Source organism: Malaclemys terrapin, chromosome 1 (genome assembly GCF_027887155.1).
Source record: "Malaclemys terrapin pileata isolate rMalTer1 chromosome 1, rMalTer1.hap1, whole genome shotgun sequence".
In the NCBI taxonomy this organism is placed as follows: Eukaryota; Metazoa; Chordata; order Testudines; family Emydidae; genus Malaclemys; species Malaclemys terrapin.
This window is the reverse complement of record NC_071505.1, coordinates 143,378,520-143,401,903: the sequence shown is the minus strand read 5'-3', so window position 1 is coordinate 143,401,903 and position 23,384 is coordinate 143,378,520. Positions and strand designations below refer to the sequence as shown.

The 23,384-nt window shown below is 48.2% G+C and overlaps 1 protein-coding gene across 3 annotated transcripts in view; it reads left to right on the top strand.

Annotated features, from left to right (window-relative positions):
* The window catches only part of NCAPD2 (non-SMC condensin I complex subunit D2), a 70,977-nt gene extending 47,834 nt beyond the window's left edge, over positions 1-23,143 (top strand). Inside the window, exons 27-31 of one of the 3 annotated variants that reach the window (XM_054042123.1) lie at positions 3,707-3,787; positions 20,699-20,885; positions 21,163-21,304; positions 21,428-21,592; positions 23,002-23,143. In XM_054042123.1, coding sequence (XP_053898098.1) covers positions 3,707-3,787; positions 20,699-20,885; positions 21,163-21,304; positions 21,428-21,592; positions 23,002-23,084 — 658 coding nt within the window. In that variant the 3' untranslated portion in view covers positions 23,085-23,143. Of the gene's footprint in view, positions 1-3,706; positions 3,788-20,698; positions 20,886-21,162; positions 21,305-21,427; positions 21,593-23,001 lie in introns of those variants that run through there. The other 2 variants (XM_054042131.1, XM_054042140.1) reach the window with 2 other exon arrangements.
* The last annotated feature ends 241 nt before the right edge of the window (positions 23,144-23,384 follow it).

Genomic DNA, 23,384 nt, shown 5'->3' with positions numbered 1-23,384 from the left:
AATAGTCTTTTGTCTGGTGAAAAAATTTCCCCTGGAACCTACACTCCTCCCCCTCCCCATTTACATTAATTCTTATGGAGAAAATTGGATTCGCTTAACATCGTTTCACTTAAAGTAGCATTTTTCAGGAACATAACTACAACGTTAAGCAAGGAGTTACTGTATAGTATTTTCTGTGTTCTCATTGACTTCATTTGCAGTTGTGAATGCTCAGCACTGCTGTAAATCAGACCCCAGGTCTCAAATTAGGCATCTGATAAAAAGGAACTGCCTGTGAAAGGAAGGAGTTCTACAGGCAAGTCTCATTCATCATCCATCCATGATTCATTCTCTGGTCACTGTCCATCCAGTGCATTGAATGAGGCGGGATCCTGTGGATAGAAGCATCTAATCATGTAATTATGGTATAGGCACATGTAATTAAAGACTGTATCATGCATATGCACAAGGGGCCCAGATTTATATTGTATAGAAAACCTTCAATGTGGCATTTCCTAACTTTTGAGTGCTTGACTTTGTAACTTTAATTTTCTTTAATGTCATTTTTTGATGTTATCTTATAGGCTCTAGCCAAAGGCTCGTGACAAGGTGACTGCAATTATGGAGGGAACAGGACTGGAGAGTTAGGGAGGAGGCAGCGATACAGGGGGTTGGATACAGCTAGGGTGGCTATAGCAGTAGATGGGGAAGCTAGGAACAGTATATGAGGAGTTGAGGAAACTGGAATGGGCATAGTTGAGTCCTTGGCAGCAACCAACTTTGAAGGTTCAGGGGGTTATTGATTCTGAAGTTCCTCTCCCTGTGGTCTGGGCTTACCAGAGCTGAGCTGTGGAGTGGCTGCTCCCTTCTTGCCTCCCACCTTTTTGGTGGGAAGGGAGGAGGATACAACTGTTCAAGGCTGGCAGTGGGGTAAGGAGCAGCCATCGGCATCCCACTCCTATTTTGCTCTCCCTTCACCTATGTGTAAGGGAGTGTGTGACATCAAAAGTAAATGTGAGATGAGTGGCACCTGGCAGGTTTAGAGCAGCTGAGGTGGACAATTGGCTGAGTGAAGCAGGCAAGACCCCAAAGAGCTTTGTTCAGTGGCTCCCAGACTGCTCTTTCTCCCTGACGCAGCCCCTCTGCTCCCTACTCCCAGCTGACCCACCACACACCCTACACCTGTGCTGGGGCTGGGGAGGAGATCCTGGCTGATGTCACTTGTGCTGACGAGATCACAGACAACTGATCAATTGGTGGCACCCAAATTATTCCCTGTATGTGTGTATCCGTCCTAGTCTTGCTGCCTTTGTACCACAGTGAGAAGTTTTTTTGTTTGGTTAGGTTTTTTTTCTGTTCTGCTCTGCTCTAAGCTCTGGAGAAGGGCTGCAGACCCTGTGTAACAATATGGCACTCACCTCTTGTGAGTGGCCCTTCTGGTCAGATGCATCTGTGGTCTTTAAACAGTCCTGGCCCTTGTATTGAGCTGTACCCCCTGGGCTTCCTTCCTGGAGACAATGGTTTTGCCCTCTTCGTCTGTTCTGGTCCCTGATCGCCAGCTAGGCCTCTTAACAGTTCATTTTCCTTTCCGTGGGTTTATTGCTATCCAATTGTTGGCCACTTCCCCTGTGGCTTATGGGTAGAGCCCTACTAAATTCATGTCCATGAAAAACATGTTACTGACCATGAAATCTGGTCTTCTGCATGCTTTTACCCTATATTATACAGATTTCACAGGGGAGACAGCATTTCTCAAATTCAGGGTCCTGACCTAAAAGCCCAGGGGGATCACAAGGTTATTTGGGGGGGCGAGGGGGTCACAGTATTGCCACCCTTATTTTTGCACTGCCTTCAGAACTGGGCAGCTGGAGAGCGGCAGCTGCTGGCCAGGAGCCCTGCTCTAAAGGCAGTGCCCTGCCAGCAGCAGCGCAGAAGTCAGAGTGGCAATACCATACCATGCCACCCTGACTTCTGCACTGCTGCGTTCAGCGCTGGGCAGCCGGAGAGTTGCAGCTGCTGACTGAGGGCCCAGCTCTGCAGAATAAAGGTGGCAATACTATGCCATCCTTCCTTCTGCGTTGCTGCTGATGGTGGCTCTGCCTTCAGAGCTGGGTTCCTGGCTAGCAGCTGCTGGTCTTCAGCTGCCCAGTTCTGAAGGCAACCCTGCCGCCATCAGCAGCATAGAAGTAAGGGTAGCAGTACTGCAATCCCTCCTACAATGACCTTGCAACTCCTTTTTGGGTCAGGACCCCTACAATAACAACACCGTGAAATTTCAGATTTAAATAGGCTGAAATCATGAAATTTTTAAACTCCCATGACTCTGAAATTGAGCAAAATGGACCATGAATTTGGTAGGGCCCTACTTATGGGGGAGGAGGACCGATGCCTGCCCACTTCTCTGGGTCCAGGAACCCTAAGAATAGCAGCCACGCACCACTGTTTCCCTTTAAAAAACTGTTTTCAGTTCCCTGTGCCACTTCTCTGTGGCCCCGGCCTTCACCAAAGCTTCACCCTTATTTCAGGGCTCTCTTGTGTTTGGGCCCAGCAGACCGCCAGGAGCTCTTTGTCTGAGCTGTCTGCAGTGCTGCAGTTCCCTTTGGCCATCCAGGAGCACCAACTCCACTTCTCTGACTCCAGGCAGGAACTGAATGGCTCTGCAGCTCCTCTTTATTTGGCCCTGATTGGCTGCTTCACTTGCAGCCAGTGTAGGCTGCTTTGAGGACTCCTCTACTGCTCCTTTTCTGGGACAGGTGTGACAGTACCCTGAGGCCTCCAGCAGGGGGTCTCTAGGCCAAGTCCACCCCATCACACCCTTTTATGTAAAGACTAATTTACAGTAAGGTTAAATTGATTCCCCAGTATCACAACATTGGTTACAATAAAAAACAGTAAACTTTGGAAAACCAAGAATAGCAGAGTTGAAGGTAATACTTTCCTCAAAAGAGAAGAACAATGAAACTCTCGACACCTTGCTCCTCAACATTACCTGCCTCTTTTCATATGTCCATCACAACTCCTAATGAGGGCTCCTCTTCATGTGCTCCAGTTGGATCTCTGTATGGTCTGTGATGCAATACTGATTATGAGAGTAACTGCTGCTGGCTAACAGATTAATTTAGCCATGATGAGCTGATGCTTTGCTTCCAGCTGCCATATTCATTTGGGAATTTCTTCAAATTACCTTCCTGTCATTTACACAGATCAGAAAGCAAATATTCCCCACAACCAAAAGAACAATGAGTTGCTGGTGCCCCAATGGTATTAGAGTTAATCTTCTTGGAAAGCTTTCCCTTTAAATTTGGTGCTTTCTTTCTAACTGGTGTTTTTTAATGTTATGCTCTTGCAATATATGGGATGCAGTCCTGCAGGAATTGCCATAAAATGGGGTCTGTTTGCAGGTTTTTGGCATGTATCCTTAATGCTGCACTTCTGGTTTGAGTTCTTAAATTCACACAGGAGGGGTACAGGGAACACAGACCAGTGTTATGGGCCACAATCTTAATTATACCTTAAAGTTTTGTCTGAATTCCTATTGCAATGACAGTTACCCAAATTCACAGTACTGCTGCCTAGGAAAATATGATTAGTACTGAGCTGTGCTTGCAGCAGCTTTTCCTCTTTCACTCAGTTCTGCAATATCCCCAAAGACCCCATTTTGCGGCTCTGTGTGGAGAAGTAGGAATTCTCTTTGCACTCAACCTCCTAATCCTTTTTTTCCCTACAGACAGCTTTTCTCTTATATCACAAAGGACAAGCAGACAGAGAGCCTGGTGGAGAAGCTGTGCCAGCGATTCCGGACAGCCAGGTGGGTTGCACTCTAACTTCCAGGAGTATAGTGAGAGTTCCCTGACTACCAGAGTGTGAGCCTGCTCCCATGGGGATGGCGTCAGGCTCCCATTGTCCTGCCCATATGACATGATAGTTCTGCAGACCCTGCTCTAGGTTGGGATCTTCCTTTCCCCACCTTTTAAAACAAAAAAATTAAGGACTGTTGAGATTTATAAAGCTGTTTGCTGTTATCACTCTGTCATTAGTGGAGAGGGTACATGACTTCAGCAGGGCCTGACTGCAGAAGGCCATAGCAGATTCCAAACTGTCAAGATTTAAATCCTGTCCACCATGCAATGAATGGTCTTATGCCCTTGAAAAGGCATCTGCTATGCACATTATTCTGCCTTGGGAAAGGACATATCCCCAGTACATGTTTGTTTGATCTACCTCCTGGACCTAAAAATCCAGAGACTTAAGGCTCTAATTACATTTACTTGAGCAGTCTGTGAAAGTTGTGCCTAATCCTGAGGAGGCAGGAGCCAAGATGGAGTCAAGAAGGCCATCTAGCAGTACCCTAGCAAGCAGGCACCAAGGTTTGAGTGGGAAGAAGAGAACGTTTAAAAACCTCAAAATCCAGAGCCAGCACCAGGATCCTTGACACGATCTCTGCATTCAGCATGACTGTTCCAGGAGATGTCCCTATTCACCATCTCCTAGCTTCAACTCTTCTCTTACATCAAGTAGGGATCCCTCTCCTCTCAGGTCAGGAGTGGAACTCTCAGAAATTCTGGAAGCGCCCTGTTCTAAGCATCTGCACAACTGGCCAACTGCAGTTGGCCATCTGCAACCTGGTCAGTAACCTTATAACTCGCTTTCTTGGCCTTGCTAAGATTACTAGGGTCCACCATTCCATATATCTAGAAGCAGATCCATATTGTAAATGTTGAGGAAAAAGTAAAGAGCAACAGAGGGTCCTGTGGCACCTTTAAGACTAACAGAAGTATTGGGAGCATAAGCTTTCATGGGTAAGAACCTCACTTCTTCAGATGCAAGTAATGGAAATCTCCAGAGGCAGGTATAAATCAGTATGGAGATAACGAGGTTAGTTCAATCAGGGAGGGTGAGGTGCTCTGCTAGCAGTTGAGGTGTGAACACCAAGGGAGGAGAAACTGCTTCTGTACCTGGAAAGCCATTCACAGTCTTTGTTTAATCCTGATCTGATGGTGTCAAATTTGCAAATGAACTGGAGCTCAGCAGTTTCTCTTTGAAGTCTGGTCCTGAAGTTTTTTTGCTGTAAGATGGCTACCTTTACATCTGCTATTGTGTGGCCAGGGAGGTTGAAGTGTTCTCCTACAGGTTTTTGTATATTGCCATTCCTGATATCTGACTTGTGTCCATTTATCCTCTTGCGTAGTGACTGTCCAGTTTGGCCAATGTACATAGCAGAGGAGCATTGCTGGCATATATAACATTGGTGGACGTGCAGGTGAATGAGCCGGTGATGTTGTAGCTGATCTGGTTAGGTCCTGTGATGGTGTTGCTGGTGTAGATATGTGGGCAGAGTTGGCATCGAGGTTTGTTGCATGGGTTGGTTCCTGAGTTAGAGTTGTTATGGTGCGGTGCGTGGTTGCTGGTGAGAATATGCTTAAGGTTGGCGGGTTGTCTGTGGGCGAGGACTGGCCTGCCTCCCAAGGTCTGTGAAAGTGAGGGATCATTGTCCAGGATGGGTTGTAGATCACTGATGATGCGTTGGAGAGGTTTAAGCTGAGGACTGTAGGTGATGGCCAGTGGAATTCTGTTGGTTTCTTTTTTGGGCCTGTCTTGTAGCAGGAGGCTTCTGGGTACATGTCTGGCTCTGTTGATTTGTTTCTTTATTTCCTTGTGTGGGTATCATAGTTTTGAGAATGCTTGGAGGAAAAAGTAATTGGTCTCTCTTGCCAGTCGCATCAGTGGCCAGGCCTGATGCTACTGGAAGATCTTTGTGAGCGAGAAGAGAGTTCTGGAGGCACTTCACCGTCCTCCTTCATCAAAGGAGTCTTCATCTTGACCAAACAGACACATTAACCCCAACTCTGGCCACAATGGTTCTTCAAGTGATAGTCTGTAAACATATTCCACTGTTGGTGGGGAGACATCACAAAGGGCAGAGCTGCCCCAATTGCGCCCCAGTTCCTTCTCACTGCCCATTGCTAAGAGTCAGCGTATTCTCACTCTTATTCATCACTGTGCATTATTTGTAAAATATTTTAAAGTGGTTAGTGATAGTTAGCAGTGCAGTTTAATGTAGTGTTAGTATTTCTGTTAATTTTCTTCCTAGTTTGGATAATTTTATTTTGTTATTCAGGTTTTGGTTTTTGCTTCTCCTGTAATAATAACAGATCACAAATCAAAACTTTTTTTTTTTTTTTTGTTTTGTTTCCCATCATGTTAAAAGATGGGCACACCTGGTGCTTATTTTGCCTAGGGGAGGATCACATCCCTGACCATGTTGACACCTGTTGGTCATTTTCAAAAAGAATATAGTGGGCTAAGGAGTCCTGCCTCATGGCACCTCTAATTCAATGAATAGTCCATTCATACTGACTCTGATCCTGGCTTCTCACCATTGGATGCTTCTAAAGATCGAGGAACCTCAAGGTCAGTCCCTGCAGCTTCATCGTCCTTATTGTCAAGCTTGCATGACAAGCCTTAGGTCAGACCTCATATGGGAGCTTAAACATCACATGGCCAAGCTGCACAGATCACCATCTCCAGTCCTGCTGTTCAGGCTCCTAAAAATTCCAGGCCATCTGACATTAAGGGTGCATCAAAATTTTGCAGTAGGTCCCTGAGCATCAATATTGATTCTGGTCGTGGCCCTGTGGGAAAAGACTTACCCCAGGTCTCTGCCAGCACAATCTCAATGATATTGACTTCATTGGTGCTGAGATCATCCAGACAGCCACTAGCTGTATTGACAACGTTCATAGATTTTGTGTTACTACACCAATCTGTTTTAGTGATGTCTTTTATGGCATCAGTACCTTCTACTTGTAATATCATAGTATTCACTATCCATGCTTCAAACCCCCTGGTACCAGCTCTGCTGAGAAGACTGCAGAGCACAATGCATGTCTGTTAAAACTATGCTGCTTCATCTTCAGATCTGTCATTCTTTCCAGTAAATATTTTAAGCTGCTCTAAAACTTATTCTAAAATCCTCGCTATCTAGTAAGTAGAAGTATTAGGACACTTTGTTCATAGCTATGGATCCAAGACATCCAGAGAGGTCCACATATGCAGAGGACTCCTGAAGAAGAAATGAAGGTTACCTATATGTAACAGGAGTTCTTCGAGATGCACTCTGTGTATTCAGCTCTTGGGATGTGCCTCTTGGTGCCATTTTGGATGATGGAACTTTCTGGTAGCAATGTCTATTAGAGTACTCACATGCTTCTCCTACCCTTCCCCTCAACATTTGAGCAGAGTTTTAATAGTATTACAGTATAACCTCCGTTACAAACATCAGAGTTACAAACTGACCAGTCAACCACACACCTCATTTGGAACTGTAAGTACCCAATAAGGCAGCAGTGGGGAGGGAAACAAATACAGTCCAGTACTGTGTTAAACATAAAGTACTAAAGAAATAAAGGAAAAGTTTTTAAAAAATGACTAAGGAAACTGTTTCTGTGCTTGTTTCATTTAAATTAAGATGGTTAAAAGCAGCATAGTAGTAAAGTTTCAAAGCTGTAATCTTTCAAAGGTTTACAACTAAACATTGACTTAACCAATGTTTTGTACAGAGTTCTGAACATTTCAGACTTATGAACAACCTCCATTCCCAAGGTGGACAAGGGAGTGTGATTAGACAGAGTCCATCTCAAAGAAATCTGGTTACATGTATGTAACCTTTGAGTGTCCTCTGCATATTCCCACTCTTGGGATAGTTTGGCATTCAAGAATGGATGGAGGGATATTGAGTCCTAATTAAACAAGGATTGAAGTGAAACTCTGTCAAACTAAGCAACAGCTCTGGCTGCCATGTTTAATGAAAGTGTGAATTGAACCACAAGTAGCAGCTTTACATATTTTCAATAAGAGGAAAATGCTGAGCACATGCTGCAGCAACTGAACTTGTAGAGTGAGCCCTAAAGACCAGCAAGGGGAGAGTGGGAAGAAATCTTATAACTCTTCACTATACGCTGTCTAAATCATCTAGAAAACGACTGGGCAGAAACAGTTTGACCTTTGTGTAGTGTCCAGCATAGGAAATAAACAATTTGGGAAGTCCCTGAAGTCTTAGTCCTGTCCAGAAACTAGGATAAAACTCACATTACATCAAAAGCATGCAATTTGGATTCACCTTTAAGTATGGTGTCTAGGAAAGAAGACTGGTAGGTTAAAATATGAACATGGAAAGTCAGAAATTAAAGAAATCTGGGGTGAGGTCTTGTCGTTAGAAGTTGGTCCAATAAAAGAGAATACCTCATCCACCTTTCTAATATCCTGGGATCAACAAGGTTGCTACAAAAACTCAGTTACAAACTGACTGAGCCCACACTTGAACAAAGACAAGGACATTTGGTATCTAATCTGGTGATAAAAAGACTGATATTTCAGCAGTCCAAAAGGTTGAAAATAATCTGAATCACTGAATCCTTCAGTGACCATTCATGCAGTTGCGTGGAATCTCTGCTCAGCCAATCAACAATCTTGTTGTGATCTCTCACTAATAAATGCTGTGTAGAATATACCAGTCCCATAGTATTATCGCCTTCTTGCAAAGTTAAGATAAACGAGCTCCGTCACATAATACATTGCTGACATATATCCCGGGGGAGGGATAGCTCAGTGGTTTGAGCATTGGCCTGCTAAACCCAGGGTTGTGAGTTCAATCCTTCGGACCATTTAGGGATCTGGGACAAAAATCAGTCTGGGGATCAGTCCTGCTTTGAGCAGGGGGTTAACCTCCTGAGGTCCCTTCCAACCCTGATATTCTATGATTCTATTGTCCGTGGCAACTTGAACAACTGAATTCTTTACTTGGAGGAACAACTTGAGAGCTAGACAGATGGCCCTCAGTTGTTTTAACACATTTATGTGCAAATGGGATTCTTGGTGATTCCACAGGCCTCGAATTAATAAATTGCTGCAATGTTTCCAGAGTCGGTTGGAGGTCACATCTGATATAACTATTACAGTAGGAGGATAAAACCTCCTTTGAGAACATTCTCTGATCTCAGCCACCATGTTAAAGAGAATCATCACTCCAATATTTGAATATCTTGAACACACCACCCATACTGAGTTTGGGATTCACTGATATCCAGTGTTTGAAGTGGCCTCATTCTTAGTCACATATGTTGAGGCCTAGTAAAGTCACCCCATTAAAATGGGGTCATGACCCACTTTGAGAGGGCTTTGGAAGTAATCTCTAAATGCTGGAGTGCAACTTAATAATTACACCAGTGAAGGAGATTCTCTGAGATGGTGACAGTAGAGACGTCTTGTTTATTAGAAGGCTCAAATTCTTGAACAGAGAACAAGTGAACTGAATGGTGTTTCTCGTTTCCTCTTCAGAAGAAGCCTTTAGGAGCCAATCGTCTAAATATGGGAAGAAAACAAAACAAAATCTGCTCAGATATGTTGCTACCGCAGAACGGCATTTGGTAAAAATTCTGAGCACCGCGGGAAAGGCTTGTATTGAAAATAGTCCTGACCAAGGGTGAAATGAAGATATTTGCATTGAGATGGTATTGTACAAATATGGGAGTAAGCATCCTTGAGATCGAGAGCAGCAAATCCATCCAAAGTAGAAAGGGAGGGGATAAGTGATATGAGAATTAGCATTCTGAATTATAACTTTCAGATATCTGTTTGGATTCCTGAGATCTAAAATCAGTCTGACATCTGTCCTTTGGGATAAGAAAATGAGGAAAATCCCATGTTGAAACTTAATGGAACTTCTTCTTTGAGTGATGGCCTGTGCGTATTCCACAGTAGGTGTGCTTGCTCGCCATGTGCACCGGTGCCGGACGTTTTTCCCCAGCAGTACCCGTAGGGGAGCACCTCTAGCAACCCCTGGAGTGGCGCCTCTATGGTGCAGTATAAGGGGAGCTGCACGCTCCCCCACCCTCAGTTTCTTCTTGCCACCAGTGAAGGTGTGAAAGAACTGCTCTGCTCCAGCTTGGCTGCAGCTTCCCTCTTGGACTCTGTTAGTTCATAGTTCGTACCAATAGTTAAAGTAGTCTAGTTTAGACTTAGTTTAGTGTGCCCGGGTCGGGGTATGCCCCGGGCTTTAAGTCGTGTGACACTTGCAAGCAGCCAATGCCCGTGAGTGATCTGCACGCGGACTGTTTACGCTGTCTAGGGGAAACCCATCTCAGCAATCGCTGCAAGATTTGCAGATCCTTCAAGTCTCGGACCAAGAAGGAATGGGACGTTTGGCTCCGAGCCATTTTGATGGAGTCGGCCTTGACCCTGACTCCATTGTGCTGTTCCAAGTCGGCACCAAGCACCGTGGCGTCGGTGCGCGGTGACCCTTCGGTGCCTTCCACCAGCCAGCACTGCTCCCCATCCGCAGGATGCTCCAAGAAAGCTAAGAGGTCTTCTCCACCGAGACACCGGCATAAGACCCGGGGACAGACTAGACCTACGTTGGTCAGTTCTCGGTCTCTATCAGCCTCCTGGCCTCCAATTCAGGTTGAGTGGAGTAGCCCGGCCCACTCTGCGCCAACCTCCCTGGATGTTGATGCCTGGAGGCTCTGCAAGCGGCCCAGGATGTTATGTCTCTGCCAGTACTAGGGGCACCGCCACTGTTGGCTCCCCGGTCCAGAGGCAAGCCACCGCTTGGATCCCGACAGTCGCTGCCTGGTTGGTACAGTTCACGATCTAGAGAATGTTCCCAATGCCATTCAGCAACCACCCTGTGCGCAGTCCGTGCCGGTCCCCGTCGACCCCCACCATGTTGTCTGGCTGGGTACTGACTGGCAGGGGTTCCAAGCACTGCTCTGCTTCAAGGGACCGTAGACCTCGTGAGGAGAGCATGCCCCGTCGAGACCGGGACAGACAGCACCGGGAGTCCTTGTCTCCGAGGCTACCGTAGCCCGTCGGGGTACGGGCATTGACGCCATTCCCGTAATTCGTCTCGCTCGAGGTCCCCGCTGCGGCACCGCTCCCACAGTTCCAGGCATCGATCGCCGTCACCTTGCTGTTGCGGATCCGCCCGTCAGAGCCTATCGCAGAGCAGCTGCTACTGGAAGCACTCCCGCTCCTCCACGCCGGGATCATGGTCTTGTGGTTAGCACTGTTCTTGACAACACCACTCCTCCTGGTCCCAGGATAGCGGCAGGTTGTATGCCAGCCTGGCCTCCTTTCGCAGCCATTAGTCAATGGGACAGGCTAGTCAGGCTGAACAGCCTGCTCTGCCGGTGCCACAGCAGGTGCCACAGTAGGTGCAGTGGCACCTGGCTCCTTGGCTAGCACCGTGGTACCAATGGGGCTCCCGGTGGTGGCTCGCTCGGTGGCCGGAGCCTCGGAGAGACCGTCGGTCTCCCTATCTCAGCCTCCCAGGAAGGAGTCGGTGGGGCTTTCATCACCAGTTCTGCGCCCAGAGGGGGGATCAAGTGATGGGTCTTGTGTCACCGGTGGTTATGCAGAGTACTGCACCCCCATCCTCCTCATTCTCTGATGTGATTAGAGCCCCTCCTCCGCCTGTCCTGCAGGACGACTCTAAAGCCCACCAGGAACTGTTGAAGAGGGTGGCATCAAGCCTTAACCTTCAAGCCGAGGAGATGGAGGAACCCGCGGACTCCCTCTTCAACGTCCTTTCGGCCTCGGCAACACGTAGGGTGGCCCTCCGACTCTATGAAGGGGTGGCAAAGATTTCGAATGCCTTGTGGCAAACCCCGGCTTTCTTGCTCCCCATCTCTAAGAGGGTGGAACAGAAGTACTTCATGCCTGCCAAGGGGCACGAATACCTGTATACCCACCCTGCCCCCAACTCCCTGGTGGTTGAGTCCCTCAACCACAGGGAGAGGCAGGGCCAACCAGCTCCTACTCTTAAGAATAAAGCCTCAAGGAGACTGGATCTATTTGGGAGAAAGGTTTATTTGTCCTAGAGTTTCCAGTTAAGGGTGGCGAACCACTAAGCCCTCCTGGGGGGATACAAGTTCAATTTGTGGGGCTCTCCGCCCAAATTTGAAGACTCCCTCCAAGAGCGTGACAAAAAGGAGTTCAAGGCTCTGGAGGAGGGTACAGCGGCTGCCAGGGCAGCCCTTCAGGCAGCGTCAGATGCCGCGGATACGGCTACAAGGTCTATGGCCTCTGCGGTGTCCATGAGGAGGGCGTCATGGCTCCTGCTGTCTGGGCTGACCAGCAAGGCGCAGAACTCCTTACAGGACCTTCCATTCGATGGCAAGGCCCTGTTTGCGGAACAGACGGACATGAAATTGCACGGCCTGAAAGATTCCTGCACAACGCTTAAGACCCTTGGCCTCTATGTCCCGGCTCTGGCCAGGACCAAGTTTTAAGCCGCAGCAGGCTCCCACCCAGGCCACCAACGCTAAATATTCTCCAACCGGTTATGTGCTTTTTTTCCTGGAGTGGTCGCGGCCGACCTCGGACCGATGGGTCCTCAACACTGTCTCCCAGGGCTACACCTTCCAGTTTACCTCTACCCCGCCCTCCCACTCCCCGTCCCTCCAGGGGGACCCCTCTCAGGAGGCCCTGCTCAAGCAGGAGGTGGGGCGGCTCCTTGGCTTAGGAGCGGTGGAAGTGGTACTAGTGAAGTTCAGACACAAGGATTTCTACTCCCGCTACTTCCTTATCCTGAAGGCCAAAGGGGGGGGCTCAGGCCCATCCTGGACCTGCGAGGCCTGAACCAGTACATGGTAAAGTTCAAGTTTCACATGGAGGCCAGACAGACTGTCATCCCCTTCCTGGAACCTGGGGATTGGTACACTGCCTTTGATCTGCAGGATGAGTAGTTCCACATTCATATTTTTGAGGGGCACAGACATTTCCCCTGTTTCGCAGTTGGGCAGGAACACCACCAAATTACAGTCCTCCCATTTGGCCTGTCCACTGTTCCCAGGGTATTCACAAAGTGCATGTCTGTGGTAGTGGCCTACCTCAGACGTCACGGGGTCCAGATCTTCCTCTATCTCAATGACTGGCTGGTCAAGGGCCGCTCCAGGTCGCAGGTTCAGAATCACGTGGCACTCCTGTCCACATGCGCCACTCTGGGCCTGTTGGTAAATGACGTTAGTCCCAGTGCAGCACAGAGAGGTTATTGGGACAGTCCTGGACGCGATATTGGCCAGGGCCTCCCTCCTACCGGACAAGTTTGAGACCCTAAGGGAGCACATTGGTACAGTCACAAGGTTCCCTGTGACCACAGCCAGAGCGTACCTCGAGCTCCTGGGTCACATGTCAGCATGCACCCATGTGGTTCGCCGCGCACATGTGGTTCACCACGCCAGACTCGGGATGAGGCCCCTCCAGCTCTGGTTGGCCTTGGTGTTCTCCCAATCCAGAGACAGGATGGACAAAGTCCTCACTGTGCCCGAACCGGTGATCACCTCCTTACAATGGTGGTCCTTCCCGGGGAACATGCTCCACAGGGTCCCGTTCAGGGGCAAGCCCCCATCAGTGGATCTGTTGTCTGATGCGTCGGACCTGGGGTGGGGAGCCTGCGTGGGGAATGTTCAGACCCAAGGTCTGTGGTCCACGCAGGACCTTGCCCTGCATATAAACGTCAAGGAGCTCAGGGCGGTCCGTCTGGCATGAGCAGCCTTCTGCTTGTACCTGGAGGGCAGAGTGGTCAGGGTTCTCATGGACAACACTGCTTTGATGTTTTACATCAACTGGCAAGATGGGGCCCTCTCCTCTGCCAGGAAGCCCTCAGGCTGTGGGACTTCTGTATAGCTCATGATTTTTGCCTGGAAGCTCACCATTTACCGGGCGCCCGGAACCTGCGGGCAGATCGCCTGAGCTGAGACTTCTCCTCCCAGCACGAGTGGTCACTACGCTCCGAGGTGGTGCACAGGATTTTCCAAAAGTGGAGCACTCCCCAGGTGGACCTGTTCATGACACGGCAGAACCGCCGGTGTCCCCGCTTCTGCTCCAGGAGGGACTGGGGTGCAGGCGCCATCTCCAGTGCCTTCCTCCTATTGTGGTTGGGCCAGCTTCTCTATGCCTTCCCCCAGATCCCGTTGATTGGCAAGGTTTTGGGGAAGATAAAAATGGACAGGGTCCGGGTCCTCCTGACTGTCCCAGCATGGCCCAGGCAACATTGGTACAGGACTCTCACGAGTCTGGCTGTTGCCCCACTGTGGCCGTTGTCGTCCTGCCTAGACCTGCTCTCCGAGGAACAGGGCCGCTTCCTCCACCCCAACCTAGCGGCACTCCACCTCACAGCTGGCTGCTCAATGGTTAGGCCGGGAGGAGAGGACATGCTCGGAAGAGGTTCAGCTCATCCTCCTGGAAAGCAGATGGCCCTCCACACGTCTGGCCTACCTGGCGAAGTGGTCTTGGTTTTCCTGGTGGGCAGCTGATCGGGGTGTTTTGCCCCATGGCTGCTCCGATCCAACTCATTTTAGACTACCTCCTTCACCTTAGAGCCCAATGCCTAGCGCCCTTGTCCGCCAAGGTGCACTTGGCGGCCATATTGGCCTTCCACCTGCCGGTGCAGGGACACACAGTATTCTTCCATGCTATGACTGGCTGATTCCTTAAGGGATTGGATCGTCTCTTCCCGTACGTTAGGCCCCCAGTCCCGCAGTGGGACCTGAACTTGGTGCTGGCCCAGTTGATGGGTCACCCGGTTGCCAGGTGCCCCATTTGCGCCGCTAGCTACATGCTCCTGGTCGCACCTCTCGTGGAAGATAGCCTTCCTGGTGGCAATCACATCAGCTAGATGGGTCTGGGAGCTCAGGGTCCTGACCTCCGAACCCCCATACATGGTGTTCCATAAGGATAAGGTCCAGCTCCAACTGCATCCTTCATTCCTCCCCAAGGTGGTCTCCACCTACAACATGGGTCAGGACATCTTCCTGCAGGTGCTCCGTCCCAAACCCCATGCATCCAGTGAGGAGCGCCCCACATGCTGGATGTGAGATGGGCTCTGGCCTTTTACCTGGAACATACAAAGCCATTCAGGAAGTCCTCGCAGCTGTTCATTGCCTCGGCCAAACGCATGAGAGGTCAGCTGATCTCCACTCAGCAGCTCTCCAACTGGATTACCTCGTGTATTCGTACCTGTTACGACCTGACGGGAGTCCCCCCGCTGCCGATTGTGAGGGCACACTTGACTAGGGTTCAAGCCTCATTGGCTGCCTTTTTAGCCTATATCCCCATTCAGAACATTTGTAGGGCTGCCACATGGTCATTGGTCCATAGGTTCACCTTGCATTATGTGATCATCACCCAGACTAGGGAGGATGCCAGGTTCAGCAGGGCTGTGCTCTGTCCCAAGAATTTGTGAACTCCTACCCACCTCCAACAGATATAGCTTGGAATCACCTATTGCGGAATGCACATGAGCAATCACTCGAAGAAGAAAAGGCAGTTACCTTTTCCGTAACTGGTGTTCTTCAAGATGAGTTGCTCGTGTCCATTCCACATCTCACCCTCCTTCCCCTCTGTTGGAGTCGTCTGGTAAAAAGGAACTGAGGATGGGGGGGAGAGTGCGCAGAATCCCTTATACCCCGCCATAGAGGTGCCACTCCAGGAGTTAGGGGCGCTCCCCTACAGGTACTGCTAGAGGAAAAACTTCCGGCGCCAGTGCACGTGGCGAGCACACACACCTATTGTGGAATGGACATGAGCAACACATCTTGAAGAACACCAGTTACGGAAAAGGTAATTGTCTTTTTCTTTTTTAATTGTCGTTGTTGCTTGTAGTAGAGTCTGTATTTCTGTCCTTAGTACAGAAAAGGGAGTTGAGTGGGGGGTTGTGTGGAGGAAGGGAAGGTTTAACTATCCAGTTCAAATCCTTTTGTGTCCAAGACCCATCTGTCCAAGGTGATAATCTTCCATACATTGTAGAAATGACAGGCAGTCTCCAAAAATATGGGTAGAACTCCGATTGTTTTGCAGCCCTCAATTTTCCTGTCAAACCTGTGGTCTGACATTAGGCAATGAAGACTTAGCTGAAGAACTCTTTTTGTTCTTATCTGAGGTTTGACGGCTTCCTCTATTGAGATTGAGGAGAGGATTGTTGCTGCTACTGGTATTTGTCTTTTTTGGTCAGAAGAGCAACAGGGTGGACAGTACTGCCTATGGCAGTGGTTCTCAAACTGTGGGTTGGGACCCCAAAGTGGGTCACTATCCCTGTCACGGACTCCCCGGGCGATGCTCTGGAACTGCTCCCTACAAAGCCAGTCTGGACTCTGGTGAAGTCTCCTCTCTGTGAGCAGACTGTCTTCAGGGCAAGAAGCTCACATGGCTTCAACTTCCTGGGTCTGACCTTGGAGCAGTCAGCATCCTCTGCCCCTCCCTGTGCTTCCCACAGTGAGTCTGCCCAGGCGGGATCCTGGGGAAGCCAGAGGGTCCTGCACCCCAACTTTGCAGTCAGACATGACTCTTAGCCAGCCAGTAAAACAGAGGTTTATTAGATGACAGGAACACGGTCTAAAACAGAGCTTGTAGGTACAGAGAATAAGACCCCTCAGCCACGTCCATTTTGGGGGGCTGTGAGCCAGACACCCTCGTCTACACTTCACTACTCGTCCCCAGCTAGCTCCAAACTGACTCACCCTCCAGCCCCTCCTCCTCTGGGCTTTGTCCCTTTCCCGGGCCAGGAGGTCACCTGATTCCTTTGTTCTCCAACACCTTTAGCTATCTCCTTGCAGGGGGAAGGGCCCAGGCCATTAGTTGCCAGGAGACAGTGTGTCGGCCATTTATGTGCACTGGTCCTTTGCTCTGCAACAATCACACCCCCTTATCCCATCACCCAGTGACTTAAGAAATGCATAGGGGAAACTGAGGCACCCCTACAGTATTCAGAGGAAACATTAAGAACAGTCCCACTTCGTCACAACCCCATTTTAATGGGGTCGCCAGGGCTGGCTTAGAATTGCTGGGGCCGAAGCCTGAGCCCCACCACCTGGGGCTGCAGCCAAAGCCTGAGTGCTTCCACCCTGGGTTGTGGGGCTTAGGTTACAGGCCCCCTGCCTGGGGCTGAAGCCCTTGGGCTTCGACTTTGCACCCCCACCCAGGGTGGCGGAGCTTGGGTGGGCTCATGCTTCAGTCTCCCCTCCTGGGGTCGTGTAGTAATTTTTGTTGTCAGAAGAGTGTTGCGGTGCAATAAATGTGGTATCTGAACATAGGAGCAGATTTCCTGCTAAAAGATTGTAGCAGACTAAGATCTAGTAGAAGACCTTGTCTTCCATTTTTTCTAAAACTTCATCAGGTTTAGCACTGAAGAGACCATCCCCTTCAAAAGGAAGGTTTTGTATTCTAGACTGTCTATAGGTAACAACAAAGATCTTAACCATGCACACCTATAGAGAGGTATTGAGGAAGCAATCAATCTGGAAGCAATGTCTGAAATATCAGAAGGCACTCTAAGTGCATGTATTGCGGCATTCTGACTTTTTCTGTTGAGGACACTAATTAATTTCCGTCAATTCTCTGAAAGATTTTTGGTGAAAAATGAAATCTTTTCCAAAAGGTGAAATTGATATCTCAACATTGCTGCTTGATAATTGCCACTCTTATTCAGAGAAGCTGAGGGGGGGGGCAACAATTTTCTAAGATATTCCAGAAGGGTCCACCTCAAAAAAGTAATCAGATGCTCCCACACCCTGGAAGGAAAAAAAAATCCAGAAAACCTACCTGGAGATCATCAAGAAACCCAAAAAAGAGAAGTTGGTCTGATTAAAATATTACTATGACGGGTTGAATCATAGAAACGCCCTTGGGGCTGCCAACTGATGTGCCAAGACTACTTCTGCCTCTGCTTTCCTGCCCTGGCAGCTTAGGACTTCAGTGCCCTGCCTGGTTTGAGCCAGACCCGCTAGCCTGCTGCAAACCCAGACCCAGAGTCTGAACCATGTCCCCTAACAGCTGTAGGCCTAACTGAAAACAACTTACAGAAGTGTTCTTATATTTAACATTCAGATGTCCAACTCCCCATGGGGTCCAAACCCCAAATAAATCCGTTTTACCCTGTATAAAGCTCATACAGGGTAAACTCCATAAATTGTTCGCCCTCTGTAACACTGATAGAGAGAGATGCCCAGCTGTTTGCCCCCTCCAGGTATTAATACATACTGTGGATTAATTAAGAAGTAAAAAGTTATTTTATTAAATACAGAAAGTAGGATTTAAGTGGTTCCAAGTAGTGGCAGACAGAACAAAGTGAATTACCAAGTAAAATAAAATAAAACACGCAAATCTAAGCTTAATACCATAAGAAAACAGTACAGACAAGAACTTCACCCTTAGAGGAATTCCAGTAAGCTTCCTTTTACAGACTAGTTGCTTTCTAGTCTGGGTCCAGCAATCACTCACACGCCCAGTAGTTACTGTCCTTTGTTCCAGTTTCTTTCAGGTATCCTTGGGGGTGGAGAGGCTATCCCTTTAGCCAGCTGAAGACAAAATGGAGGGGTCTCCCACAGGCTTAAATAGACTTTCTCTTGAGGGTGGAGACCTTCTCCACTCTCCTATGCAAAGTCCAGCTTTAAGATGGAGTTTTGGAGTCACATGGGCAAGCCACATGTTCATGCATGACTCAGTTTTTACCAGCCAAGCCACACTCCTGGGAAGGCTCAGATGTGGATTGGCATCTTAAATTCATTGTTGGCTTAAGTGGTTTTTGATTTGGCACTTAATGTGCACTTTTCTCAAGAAGCTGACGAAATGCTCTACTAGGCTAGTTAAAATCAAGCCAGTACACAGCCAATATTCATAACTTTGAATACAAAAATGATACATACATACAAATAGGATGAATACATTCAGAAGATCATAACCTCTACATAGATCTATTACATGGCATATGTAGCCTAAAACATATTCCAGTACAATCCTATACAATCATAAGCATATTCCATAAAGCCTTATGGGGGCCACCGTCACTATTACCTCTCCAGTCTTGTGTCTCTAACTTTCTAAAATGTTGAAAAGCAGATGAGTGGCTTCTGCCAAAGCTACTGAAAGCAATTTCAAAGTTGTAATGGAATCGGATAGCATTATCAGAGGGGGGTGAAGCTGAAATAACACGCACATTATTGTCTGGGGAAGAATCACCCACAAATTCAAACTCCTGTTGAAATTCATGAGACCTCAATATCATCCTCCTAGGGCACTATATGAAAACTTTATCTTTGAACCCCGTTCAGTGCTGCATCCACCATATCACCCACACTATGGTCTTTTTGGTGGCCATCACCTTGGCCAAAAGCGAATGTGCTCTCAGGCACTCGTATAAGGATGAATTCAAACTGGAACAGGTACAGAGAAGGGCTACTAGGATGATCCGAGGAATGGAAAACCTGTCTTATGAAAGGAGACTCAAAGAGCTTGGCTTGTTTAGCCTAACCAAAAGAAGGCTGAGGGGAGAGATGATTGCTCTTTATAAATATATCAGAGGGATAAATATCAGGGAGGGAGAGGAATTATTTAAGCTTAGTACCAATGTGGACACAAGAACAAATGGATATAAAATGGACATTAGGAAGTTTAGACTTGAAATTACGTGAAGGTTTCTAACCATTAGAGGAGTGAAGTTCTGGAACAGCCTTCCAAGGGGAGTAGTGGGGACAGAAGACATATCTGGCTTCAAGACTAAGCTTGATAAGTTTATGGAGGGGATGGTATGATGGGATAGCCTAATTTTGGCAATTAATTGATCTTTGATTATTAGCAGGTAAATATGCCCAATGGTCTGTGATGGAATGTTAGATGGGGTGGGATCTGAGTTACTACTTAGAATTCTTTCCTGGGTGCTGGTTGGTGAGTCTTGCCCACATGCTCAGGGTTTAACTGATGGCCGTATTTGGGGTTGGGAAGGAATTTTCCTCCAGGGCTGATTGGCAGAGGCCCTGGAGTTTTTTCGCCTTCCTCTGCAGCGTGGGGCACGGGTCACTTGCTGGAGGATTCTCTGCACCTTGGGGTCTTTATACCACGATTTGAGGACTTCAGTAACTCAGACATAGGTTAGGGGTTTGTTACAGGAGTGAGTGGGTGAGATTCTGTGGCCTGCGTTGTGCAGGAGGTCAGACTAGATAATCATAATGGTCCCTTCTGACCTTAAAGTCTATGTGTATATATCTAAACTCCTATATATACCTACTTTTACAAGGACAAGAAAGTACTCAGACCTCCTATGAGATTAATTCCCAAAGTAGTTTGGTTTAAGTGGAAATTAATTAGCTTATCAGCATTCTTCCCAAAATCACACTCTGCACAAGGGAAGAAGCTACCCACTTCGGATGCATCCAGAGCTCTGACACTGCTACTTAGAAAAGATTGTGAGCTCAGGTGCATGAGGTATCCACATTGACTACAACATCTCAAACCACAGTTATTGTAGGATAAGTAACCATTCTGTTCTCCATTTCCTGATATCTTCAGATCAAGACTGGATGCCATTAGTCAAACACATGCTATTGGGCTCAACATGAATAACTAGGTGAAACTTAATAGGCTGTGGTATACAGGTTAGACTAAATCTGTGGTTTTCAATCTTTTTTCATTTTCAGACCCTTAAAAAAATTTCAAATGGAGGAGCACAGCTCTTTGGAAATCTTAGACAAAGCCTGTGGACTCCTAGGGGTGTGCAGACCACAGGTTGAAAACCACTTGGCTAGATGATCTAATTGTTCCTTCTGCCCTTAAATTCTATGAATCCTATACATTCAGTTAAACTGATTTTATAAGATTGCACCCGTTAGAGCAACTTGCTTAGTATATGCTCCTTCACTCTGAAGCTGAAGACAATCTTTGTTTTCCCCAGAACAGAGCGTCAGTATCGAGACCTTTCTCATTGTCTCACTTTGCTTCCTCTCTCTGAACGAGGCCTCCGCAAGATGCAAGATAATTTTGATTGTTTTGCTGACAAGCTCCATGACCTGGCTGTCTATAACTGTTTCCTAGCTGCACTGGGCCGACTCCGCAGGTCGGTCACCCGACCAGAGACCAAGGTGAGAATCTGATAACTAATTCCGAGATTGGAAGAGTACTTCTGCTTCCAAGCTATCTCAGACTAGTACTGGCCAAAATCAAGGTGATTGTCCATGATGAGCTGCAAGACTAGATATAGCTGCTTCTATGCCATGATGAAGGATCACAAAGCTTGAGATGTAGGGAACTCCCATGGTGGGTTTGCTGAGCTTGCTGGGAGGTGCAGGGGGAATCTGGGCTGCAGCATGGAATCCCTTCCCCTCTCCCCACTTATCAGCTTCTGTCTCACTGTATCAGGCTCTGATTGAAGAGATGGAGCAGAAACTCCATGCCTGTCACAACCATGGTATGGATTCCACAGAGGTTCCCAAGGAGCCTCTATGCCAGGAGGGAGGCAAGACTCCCCTGCTAGAACCAGGAAAGAAGAGACAAGTAGCTGGTATGTTCTTCCTAAGGCTGCACAGTCCTAGCCTCTTTGTTCCTCCTATCGTGCAATCCAGGCAGAGTAGCTGTGAGTTTCTCACCCCTTTCAGGAAGCATGGCCTCTCTGCTTCTCTTGCAGGCTCCTGCCGTCGCCCCATGAGCATAGCCAACAGAGATGCAGACCCTTCTTTCATCACACCTCAATCCCGTGTGTCCAGGCGTTGCCGGGGTGCCGCACTGCGCCATTCCTCTCAGAAACCTGCCATCACCTTCTCTAGTGATGAGGAGAACAGCCCTGAGGATGGTAAGGACTCTGCTCATGCTAGAAGGCTATGAGGTGTGGGGGAAGAAGCCTGGACTGCCCTTTAATGGGATCTTACGGGTTGTTGCTGCCGTTGCTAAGGCCCATGTTGTAATGAGAGCTGGCATTTTTTTGAACCTCTGAAACTATTTATGAATTTGGGTCAAATTTGGCAAATAGTTTCAGCTGGGAGGGAAAATCGGAAATGTCAAATATTGGCATACTTTGAACTGACACTTCCAAAATATTTTGCTTAAAAAATGTCAATACTTTCTTCATCCTGGCCACTTTTTTTTGTTTGTTTTAGTCAAGAAAAACAGAAAAAATTCTGTTCAGTTCAAAACAAACTGAATTTTTTATGGATTTTCCATTAAGGCCACCGAACTGAAAAATCAATTATTCACTCAGCTCTAATAATAATAAAGTTCCTCTCAGGCTTTCTTTGCATGTTCCTCCTAGGTTCCCAGTCCCAAATGATCCCATTATCTCTTGGGGGTGTAAGGCATTCACAGCTGTCTGGGAGGGAGGCCATGCCCCTTTGCCACAAGGCCTCAGGGGGGAATTAGCACTGGGGTCTCTGTCACTCAGTGGGGTAGAGCAGAAATGTCTATAAGCCCCAGCCCTTAGGCAGTGTGGGGCAGCACACAGTTAGGAGGCTCTGGCCTGTAGGCAGGGCAGAGCAGTAAAGTCCAGAAGCCCAAGCCCTCAGGCAGGGCAGAAAAGTCAGGAGGCTCTGGCCTGGGGTCAGGGCAGAACAATAATGAGTCCCTATGCCCAAGCCCTCAGACTGGACGGGACAGCAAAGTCTATAGGCCCAGGCCCTTAAACAGGGTGGACCGCTGACAAACACAAGCCTCTTGGCCTATGGTGGGGAGGCTGCCACCCCAGGGATGAGGTGGCTGGGGTAGGGAGACACAGGCCCACCGACTCCACTGCATCCAAGCCCAGGGCCCTAACAGTGGCAGAGTGATCCGCCGTTGGGTCAGTAGGGAAATCCGGCCGCAACACGCTGGATGGCTGTCAGTCAGCAACACAGCCAAACACTGCTCTGGCATTCTCTCTAGATCTCGGGCGCTGCAGCGGTTGCTGTCGGGTCTGAGCTCTAGCAACGGATGAGAGATGTCCTTCTCCTGCAGCAGCTCCTCTCCAACTGAGCTGGAGGGGCCTGCCTTTTATACTTCAGGTTCCTGTCCCACCCCTCTGCTTCCGGTGAGGCGAGCATGGGTGTCCTGGCTCTGGCCACCAGGGGACTGTCCATCTGGGAAGGAGGCCACGCCCCCTTGCTGCAGAGGGCTGTAGATTATATTCTGGATTACTAGTAACCTTGGCCCCCTTGCTTATGTCCTCTGGTATTCTGGGTATATGGGTATGCTGTCTCCTCAGTGACTGACACTCTGCTTCCTCCCTCTTAGAACTCTGTGCCAAATTGACAGAGGATGAAACACCAAGCAAGGTGACTCCCATTTCCCGAGCTTCTGCTTGCCGTGCTCTGTGACAAAATATCTAACAGATGTGTCTCAGTTATTAATAAGAAATAAAACTGGTTTTATTTTCTCTTCTGACTTCTGTGTTAAACCAACCATGTAGCCTTTTGACCATGCAAATGAGGAAATGGCAGAGCTGAGATTTACAGGGGCTCAGTCGTTGGGGTCTTACATCACATGGCAGATGGTACACTTGTCTTAAACTTGCTGAACATACAGCTGTTCTTAGAGTGCCGTCCCTATCTGTATTCCACATGTGGGAACACGTGCACCATATGCCTGAGATCAGAGATTTCTAACAAGCTGTGTCC